This window comes from Neophocaena asiaeorientalis, unplaced genomic scaffold (genome assembly GCF_003031525.2).
Source record: "Neophocaena asiaeorientalis asiaeorientalis breed wild unplaced genomic scaffold, Neophocaena_asiaeorientalis_V1.1 scaffold4, whole genome shotgun sequence".
In the NCBI taxonomy this organism is placed as follows: Eukaryota; Metazoa; Chordata; class Mammalia; order Artiodactyla; family Phocoenidae; genus Neophocaena; species Neophocaena asiaeorientalis.
The window spans coordinates 3,239,920-3,249,922 of record NW_020173682.1 but is presented as its reverse complement, the minus strand read 5'-3'; the positions used below and the strand labels follow the sequence as shown (position 1 = coordinate 3,249,922).

Below are 10,003 nucleotides of genomic sequence, written 5' to 3'. Positions count from 1 at the left end.
AGGTAAAGTCTCTACCTTCTCAGAGTTTACAATCTAGTTCACCTTGTTCCTTCCTCTCCCTTTTCTCCTAGATATCGATTCCAAACATTATTGGTGCTGTGGTCACAATCTTGAGGTTGCAAAAATTCCTTTGGAAATGGCTGGGCTAGACATTTTCCTGATCACTTTCAGATGATTTAGCCACAGAAGAATTCCATAAATTTACCGAAGAAATATGCTGTGGTGGAAAAAGTAGGTATTGGTTTTAGAAGCCAGGTGGCTACGGTCTTTATCCTGACGTTCTCACTCATTGTGAGAGAGTGTATTAAAAACACCTCCGTGTGAGATTTAAACAGAAAAAGACTTAAGAAAAAACTTCCTACAGTTCTGTGTTAATGACAACGGTGTGTTTCAAAAAACACTGTCTCGGAGACAGAAGAATTATTTCTAGTTTCCTATTTTAATCACAGGAAACTATGCGACTTTCATTAGGTCCCTTCTCCCTTTGAATCTTTCCTCACCTGAAACACCAAGATTACGCCAAAGGTCTCCCGAGCTTTAAAGTAGAAATCAGCTCCGATACAGGGAACCTGTTAGTCTTTTTCAACTAATTGTAAAAACTACCTGTGCGTTTTAAAGTTTTACCTGAGCATGTATGGATATTACAAGACCATTAACCCAGCTTTTAAAAATGTGAATAATGTTGTTTTTTCACAACTGAAGTCAGACCAGCAAGCCTAAGAGAGGGAAGGTAATTTCAGAAAATCAAAGGGTGGATGACAGGCCCAAATAAATTCTGGTTTCATTCTTGCTTTGGAGATCACCCAGCAGGTAACTGATTGATTCCTCACCTTATTCAGGCTAGCACGACCCAACCCTCCCCAATTAGCACCCAGCTCTGCCCGCCCAGCTCCGCCCAACAGCTGGATCTGTTTGCAGGTCCCGGTGGCAGCTCCGCCTCCATCCCCTTAAAGCACCCGCCCAGGCCCGCTGCACGTGGCGCCGCGGGCGGAGCTGGGAAACTCCGGAGACGTGACGTAGCGGCAATCTGCGGCTGCGGATTGGAGGGCAGGGGAAGGAGGGGTGGGCCGCATTGCCGGAAGTGACGCATGCCGGAAGCTGCTTTCTGCCGAGAAACTGGGGCCGAGGGACTGGAGGTTAGGTCGTGGTGGTCCGAGCCCGGTTTCCACGTCTCCGCCCAGTTCACGGTGGCTTCACGCCTCACGGTTTTTTGTTTTGTTTTGTTTTGTTTCTCTGCAACGTGAGTGGCGTTGCCTCGCAGTGATTTCCGTGGGCGTCGCTAAAGAAGGACCTGGGAGGAGAGGAAGCCGCTGCCAACTGGCCAAGCTCCAGAAGGCGTGGAAGTACCTCCGCGTTTCCCGTTTTAACTCGGCGTGAGCAGCGCGCTCTTCCCGGGCATCGGTGGTCCCGGCACGTTGTGGGTGGTATTCATTGCCCAGACGCTCCGTGTAATCAGGAGAGAGAAAAACCACCGTTTTCCAGCATTTCTCGTGGAGGAGGAGAACTAAGCGATAGGAAAATGTCTATTTTCCCTAAAATATCTTTGAGACTTGAGGTTGAAAACTATCTGAAAGCGGGCTTTATGAATGAGGAGGTAGGTCAGATAAACACGTTAGATGCTATTTGCAAAAATTCAAATATTTACACGCTCTAGAGAAATAGAAAAATAATCTAAAAGGCAATCAAATGTGTACAGCAGTTGTTTCTTAGTATTCGTCTTTCCGAATGTAAAATATAATAATATCTTTCTGCAGGTATTTAATGTATGCTGTCCGAGCTAAGAGGTGTATGTTTTAACATTTAGGAATGGGAAAGGAGGGAGGGGGAAAAAGCGGTTGTGTGTCTGGCGGCAAGAATGCACTGAAGGGATTACAAGGGGCAAGACAAGATACCCGTCTCCGAGAATTTAAGTCCTGTAGAGAAGAAACGCCTGTACTCTTAGAGCGCCTGCCCTGGCGCTCAGGTGGAAGGTTTACTATCGTTCAGTTGAATCAGCTATACATATACATATGCTCCCATGTGTCTTCCCTCTTGCGTCTCCCTCCCTCCCACTCTCCCCATCCCACCCCTCCAGGCTGTCCCAAAGCCCCGAGCTAAAATCCCTGTGCCTTGCGGCTGCTTCCCCCTCAGTGAGTGCTTCTTAACTGCCACCAGTTGTGCTAGATGAACTGCAGACCTTTACATCTTAATCTAAGCAGTCTTTTTTTGGTAGAGATTTCTTCCCCAATTTTTATAGGTGAGAGAACTGAGGGTCCAAAGAGCGACGTTAAGTGAATCAAATTGACACCGCTGTCATGTAACAGTGTTGAAATGTGAAGGTAAAGAGCTCAGGTCCAATGGGAAAAGGAATGGATTTGGGACCCCAAGCTCCTGGTTTGCATCCCAGTGCTTTGAGTGAGTTACTTCACATCCCTTAACCTCTCTTTCCTTTTCTGTGAAATTTGAGGACGGTTAACAGTACTAAAATTTCAAGGTTGTTGTTTTAACGTATTAATCCTAAGTGCAAGCACCTGGCATCGTTTTGGCGCCTAATGGGTCCTCCACAAATGTTCCTTCTGTGTGCTGCTGGCAGTGCCGAGCCCCAGAAGTCCTCAGTGAATGTTGATCGTCTTTGATTGCCAAGCCTGTGCTCTCTCCACCTTACCATCCCGCCTGTAGGCAATTTTGTATTTTCCAAATCTTTGGTTTTCTATTCGAAGTGAAGCCGCATAAATGTTACTCGTTTTCAAAGATTTTGGTGAAGCCATGACTTCCAGGTTTGATTTCTACATTTTATTTCCAAAGGTTATGTTAAGGGGCAAGACAGTACGGAAAGAGAAAATACCTTCTTGATTTCAAAGAACTTAAAGTATAAGGAGCGTATTAAGAGAAATAGAGGCAGTCAGCAGTTTTTGTTCCCAGCAGTTTTTAAAATGGTTAACATTGTTTTATGAAAAAAGATTCAAATGCCTGTCTTTGACACCACTTCTGCCGCAAACCCACTAACTATACGATTTTACAAAAAGAAAACCCATCCCTTTGTAAAAAGTATCAAAGGTAATGGAATATTCAGTTAAAAAAAACAAACCTTGAGAGAGTACGAATATTTTTAGGCTAGTGGATTATTAGGCTGGCAAGTGGTTTATGAAGATTCTGTGAGGCTGGGTATAGTCAAAGATGACCCAAAAAAGGGGAAATACTTGTCTCAAAAGCTTTAGTTAATTACAAGGAAACTCGGTCGTTAGAGTCTTTATAACTTTATTTCTGACAGGTATCTTGCTACCTGTCTTTTTTTGGACAATATCTATCTTTTACATTTAATAATACTATGTTAAGCTGATGTTATGGGGGCTCTTTGGGTGACGGTATCAGTGTTACTTACTCTTCAAGTTTTGGTGTTTTAAAACGTTACTAACCAATTCGCTCTAGGATACGGGGTTAGCAAGGAACTAATTCTACAGAAGTGATGTAACAGTTAATGTTTTTAGAAATAAGTAGAATGAAATCCTGAATTTATATGAATAAATGTAGCAGATATGTTAATTATGCTTTTTGGCTGTGTTGGGTCTTTGTTCCTGCGTGCAGGCTTTCTCTAGTTGCCGCGAGCGGGGCTGCTCTTTGCTGCGGTGCGCGGGCTTCTCCTTGCGGTGGCTTCTCTTGTTGCAGAGCACGGGCTCTAGGCGCGTGGGCTTCAGTAGTGTGGCTCGCGGGCTCTAGAGCGCAGGCTCAGTAGTTATGGCGCACGGGCCTAGTTGCTCCGTAGCACGTGGGATCTTTCCGGACCAGGGCTCGAACCCAGGCTCGAACCCGTGTCCCCTGCATTGGCAGGCAGATTCTTAGCCACTGCACCACCAGGGAAGCCGGAGGCAGCGTTTTCTAAGCCCTTTTTGTCTGGTGTTTCACTATGTGTTTATTAGCATAACCCTGTGAAATATCGCGATTCCCGTAGTGTTATTAACACATAAACAATGCAGAAAAGTGAAATGGAACCGAATAATTGCCGAATGTTTCATTAGTTGGAACAAATGTATAGACGTATATCTTGCTTAATATTTTTAGTTTGTATAATGAAACTGAAACATTGTTCTTTTCTTCTTTTCAGGTTGTATCTGTTTTAGGTAAAGAAGAAGCAGAAAGGAAGTTTGAAACTCTGTTACATAAGTTGTCCCACCCTCCATCATTCACTACTGTCAGAGTAAATACGCATCTAGCCTCAGTACAACATGTGAAAAGTCTGTTATTTGATGAGCTACAGAAGGTTCGTGCACATTTTTGTCATTATGTACAGAATTAGATTTCTACAATCTGTGTCATGTCACTCCTCACTAACATCATGCGAACGATATACTATTACAAGTTTACAAATAAGGAAATTGAGGATCACGAACGTTGTTCAAGGTTATGTAGCGAGTGCTCATGCTAGAGCTTGAACCTAGTATTTCTGATTCTGAATTAATTTAGTGACTGGATAGGTCACTCGACCCCTCTGGGCCTCCGTTGCTTCGTCATTAAAATACATAAGCGGTCCATTCTAACCCTAAAAGTCTGTGATATTGTAATAAGCAGCGTATAACGACCATGAGGGCAGATCACGTAGCCAAGGTGAGCCCAGAGGTAAGGAGGTGCCTACTGATTACCTGTAGGATTATATTTTTTATTTTAATATAATTTAATTAAATATAATAAAAGGAGGAAAATAATGTAAAGATATGTTTTAAAGATAACACAGATTTTTTTTTGTTCAAGCAATAAAATAGTTTTGGCATAATACTAATTTTCTGTAAGTGAAAACAGTATTATAAAATGGCATTTTTAAAGTTCCATGCTTCCTCTGCATCGGCAGACGGACTCCCAACCACTGAGCCACCAGGGAAACCCCAAAAGCTGTACATTTTATAAGTGAAATAAGTCAGATAGTGAAAGACAAATACTGCATGATATCACTTATATGTGGAATGTAAAAAATACAACTAACTAGTGAATATAACAAAAAAGAAGCAGACTCACAGATACAGAGAACAAACAAGTGGTTACCAGTGGGGAGGGAGGGGGAGGGGCAGTATAGGGGTGGGAGTGGGAGGGACAAACTATTGGGTGTAGGACAGGCTTAAGGATGTGTTGTACAACATGGGAAATACAGCCAATATTTTGTAGTAACTGTAAATGAAAGTAACCTTTGAAAATTGTATTAAAAATTTTTTTAAACCAGAAAGAAAACCCCAGAGCTGTGCATTTTGTGTTTCATACACTGTGTACTGAAACTTGCCTCCAAAGAAATGTAAGATGGAGGAAAACAGGTGCTTGGAGGGGGTACTTCAAGTTGTATTTTGTAGTTATTAAATCTCTTCTAACAAATAACCATGATGGGTGTCAGCAGACCTATTTCTACGTAATTGCCTAAATGAAAAGGAAGAGGTAAGCATGCTTAAAAGACTTGGATTTGTATATCACAGGCTGTGTTATCAGTTTACTCTGGATATAACTTACAGATATTTTCAGAGAATTTTCACTGGTATTGATTCTTTTTTTAAAATTTTATTGATGTATTGTTGATTTACAGGGTTGTGTTAATTTCTGCTGTACAGCAAAGTGACTCAGTTATGCATATAAATATTCTTTTTTTTTTGGTACGGGGGCCTTTCACTGTTGTGGCCTCTCCCGTTGTGGAGCACAGGCTCCAGACGTGCAGGCTCAGCGGCCATGGCTCACGGGCCCAGCTGCTCTGCGGCATGTGGGATCTTCCCGGACCAGGGCACGAACCCATGTCCCCTGCATTGGCAGGCGGACTCTAAGACACTGCGCCACCAGGGAAGCCCTAAATATTCTTTTTCATATTCTTTTCCATTATGGTTTATTATAGGATATTGAATATAGTTCCCTGTGCTGTACAAATAGGACCTTGTTGTTTGATTCATTTATTTTTTGTCTTTAGTCTCATTACATTTATGGAATGTTTATCGTACTCTCTTTAAGAACGATTCTATGAACTTCCAGTTGTGAGGAGATGACCAGGTTATAAGAAGAACCAGCTACGATTTCTGGCTGTATGAGAACAAAACTTAGTATAATAATTTTAAATAAGACTTGGAGAAAGGTTAATCTGATTTTTAATAAGAGCGGTAATTTTATTGAGAGTAATGGCATTAGTCATAAAATAGAAGCAGTTCCTCTAAGAAACTAAGATTATTACTTTTATGTAGTCGTGCATGTAGGTTTTCAGTATGCAGGAAACCGTTCTGAGGCCCATAAGGTGTCCATAAGTCAGGCAGATCCAGATTGTTTTCTTTTCTAGGAAATTATTCCTACAGCTTAGATAATCTAGGATCCCACTGTGATGGGAATAGAAGATCTCAGGGGTTGTATCTAAGAGCAGGCAGACGAAATCGCTCCAGGCTTTTGAGTCCCTTTCCTTGAAGGTTAAGATAAGACTGAGGAGGTTGGGTCGTGGGCACTAGGTAAGTATCTGGTGGTTTGAGCAGTGCCTGTTGGCAGCAGGAAAGGAGATTCGCAGGAGGTTTTAGATTGTACATCTCCTTTCTTTTGCCATGTCCCAAGCTCGTGTGTGTCCTAAAGACATATCCTGAACGGTATATGAGTGGGTGCTTTGTCTCCAAATATCTCTGTGTCCCATATTGAAATTTAATCATTTAGAATTTCATTTGACTGGTGAGGGATGTGGAGAAACTGGGACCTTTATACGTTGCAGGTGGGAAAGTCCAGTGGTTTGGCTTCTTTGGAAGACAGTTTGGTGGTCTCTTAAAAAGTTAAACATAAATTTACTGTACAACCCAGCAGTTCCACTCCTAGGTGTCTCCCCAAGAGACATGAAAACATACGTGCATGCAAAGGCTTGGGCATGAACGTTAATAGCAGCATTGTTCATAATAACCAAAAGGGAGGAGCTGTGCAAAGGTCCATCGACTGGCGAATAGAAACACACAACGTGGTATGTTCACACAGGGGAACAGTACAGCAATGAAAGTGGTGAACTGATCGTGCTGCCACTTGGGTGAACCTCAAAAACACTATAGTGAGTGAGAGAAGCCACACACAAGACGGTATGATCCTGTTTATATGAGATGTCTCGAAAAGGCAGATTTCTAGAGAAAGAAAGTAGGTTAGTGGTTGCTGGGGTTGGAGCTGGGAACAGGCACTGGCTGCAGATGGACACGAGGGATCATAGTGTGTTGATGGACAGGATCTGAAATTGGATTCTAGTGATGGTCACACAATTCTGTAAATTTACTGAAAATCATTGAATTGTGCATTTAAAATGGGTACATTTTATGGTATGTAAATTAACCTCACTAAGGCTGTTTTAAAAAGGGCATGGGGTAGAAACAAACAGAAGAACAAGCAGGTGATATGCTTGGTTTAAGAAAACGTTTGTGGTGTTTTATGGAAGTTACAGACGTGTGGTTTTATAAAAGTTTTATTTCTGTATCATTTTAATATCTGGTAAAAAGGGAGAGAAGGGAAACCTTGGCCTGAGGAGGATTGACCTCTATGTAGACTATTTCAATAGTATAAAGAAATAGTACTTCCAAAGCAAAACAAAAACAAAGGGCAAAATTCATTCTCTTCTCCTTGGAAGGCTCCATAGTCTGGATGCTGTAAGGTATCAAACTGAGAGAACAGGAGGGAGAGAGGGAAAAAAAAAAGGGAGAGAGGTTTGTCTGAATGAATTTGCCCTTAAGGTTTCTTACTATTCTGTTGGATAGGGTTAGTTCACAGTATCCTTTGCCTGGAGGAAGCAGAAGGCGGAAGAGCTGGTCAGATTTCTAGAATCTGAAGAATTTTTTTTCTCTTTCCTTATCAACTTAGAAATAGGTTGATTTTGGGAGTTTTCTGTAGGTAATGTATGGATACTACAAGGCAATGCAAATACCTCTTACGGTCACTGCTCTTTCGTGTATTATGTGAAATGAATGAGTTGATAATCCCTAGCCTACATGGCAGAGACTTGTTCTCCAGTATTTGCGTGCTGCCCTCCGATAGGGTACACAGCCCTTGCTGTCCAGTCCACTGTTCCGCGTGGAGTGCCCCGTTGTCTTCCGCCTGCAGCGGTGGTGTGCTGGTACATACTGCACAGCGCACTTTCTGGGAAAAATAATGCTGGTGTGTGGTGGTTGCTGAGTTTTGTGGTGTAAACGCTCCCACTCTGGTCGATTTCAAGCTACTAGCATGACCATGGAGTCGGGAAGAGCTGCACAGAGTTGGCTCCCATGAGACTGGGAGTTGGCCCCAGCACCTATGCCACTGGCCCTGCACTTATTTCCAGTCTGAAGGCCAAGTATGGTAGAGGATACTGAAAATCCTGAGCCTTTGCCAGGAAGCATCGTCCAACTGACATGGCATCCAGTGTTGATAATATATAATAAATAGCATTTAGTAATCTCAGTCTTTAATGTCCTATTCATGCAATCCTGTATTGGATACGTGTTTGCAGAGTAAGTCACGTAAGGTCAACAATGGTTCGTGTTTACAAAGTCAAAAACAGTAAGCAAAATTGAGCCTTTTACTTGTAAAGAAGTTAAGATACTTGAGAATCAAATTATAGAGAAAACGTTGTTGTTTTGAAGTCTTTGATTTTTTTATAGTATCCCATGGAATAAAGTGAAAATACCCTAAATCAAGCTCATTACCGTGCTCTGCTAGGTATTGACACTGAAAAGCTCTGTAACTTGAAATTTAACCAATATACTGATTGCTTTGTAATCCTGTGTGTTTATTTTTAACAGCAGTTTAATGGATTAAGTTTTCCTATTCTTCAGCATCCAGACCTTCAGGATGTCTTACTTATTCCTGTTATTGGACCTAGGTTTGTAACTATTTCATTTTCAAATTGTATTCTTCTAAATAAAAATGTCACAGGTTCTTTTTTACTGTTTAGGGACAGTACTAAGCTTCTCCATTATTAAGATAGGAATTCACAAACTTGATAAATGCTGACTCTATAGTCTTTCATGGAAAATATTACAGAAGAACACGGAGTTGAGACCCAGTCTCAAGATACCTTGAGACTAATGCATTGTACTTGCGTTTAGTGCAGTGATTGATTTTTTTTTCTGTGTTATATCATGTTTTCTTTTCTTTTTAAACATCTTTGTTGGAGTATAATTGCTTTACAATGTTGTGCTAGTTTCTGCTGTGCAGTGATTGATTTTTTTCCATTCTGTAAGAAAATTACTTTTACGTTTGTTTACTTGTATATCTTGATTCCACTTCTCAATTAAAACTTTATTGAGCTCCAACAAAAATACAAAGCAACGTTTCCTACTTTAATAATTGATACGTTTGTAAAATTTTATTAATTCACAGTTATGTTAAATTACTGTGTTTGTTCTCTGAGTAGAACAGACACTATGTGTTTGGAGGGATGTGTTTAAAATTTGAAAAAATCGGCTTTCATATTATAATGGGAGTTGTATTGAAAATCCCTAATTGTGCTAAAAATTTTTTAATACCCCTAAGACTTATAATAAACATAAAAATGCTCATTTTGTTAAAGCTTTAAAGTAATTTAGTGGTCAACAGTAGAGCAGTGGTTTTTGGTTTATCCACGCAGTGGAATATTATATGGCCTTTATTATTTTTTTTATATGGCCTTTAATGTGGGAGAATTATATGTACAAATAAAAGGTGATGTTCTCAATAAATTAAATACCAAAAGCATGTTGCTTTGTGTAGGAATGTAAGAAATCACATTTCTTTTGCAATTAAAAAACACACACAACTACAGATTTATATATATTTATTTATATACGGAAAAAAGTCTGGAGGGTATAACATACCCAACTGTTGACAAGGATTAACTCTGAGGAAGTTGGATTGGGAGAAACTGGGTAAGAGGAGATTTTCACTTGTAACATTTCTGTCTTTTTTTTTTTTTTTTTTAACCATAAGCACGTATTACTTCTGCAATTAAAAAAATTGATTTTGTAAACTCCCCGTTTTTTTTTTGGCTGTGTCCGGTCTTAGTTGCGGCACGCAGGATCTTTTCGTTGCAGCGCAGGGGCTTCTC

General features: G+C 40.7%; 1 protein-coding gene across 5 annotated transcripts in view; it reads left to right on the top strand.

Moving 5' to 3' along the window:
• The first annotated feature begins 1,122 nt into the window (after positions 1-1,122).
• The window catches only part of NSUN6 (NOP2/Sun RNA methyltransferase 6), an 80,362-nt gene continuing 71,481 nt past the window's right edge, over positions 1,123-10,003 (top strand). For 4 of the 5 annotated variants that reach the window (XM_024750065.1, XM_024750066.1, XM_024750063.1 and 1 more), the window contains exons 1-3: positions 1,123-1,594; positions 4,082-4,237; positions 8,721-8,800. In XM_024750065.1, coding sequence (XP_024605833.1) covers positions 1,520-1,594; positions 4,082-4,237; positions 8,721-8,800 — 311 coding nt within the window. In that variant the 5' untranslated portion in view covers positions 1,123-1,519. Of the gene's footprint in view, positions 1,595-2,236; positions 2,395-4,081; positions 4,238-8,720; positions 8,801-10,003 lie in introns of all 5 variants that reach the window. The other variant, XM_024750068.1, reaches the window with a different exon arrangement.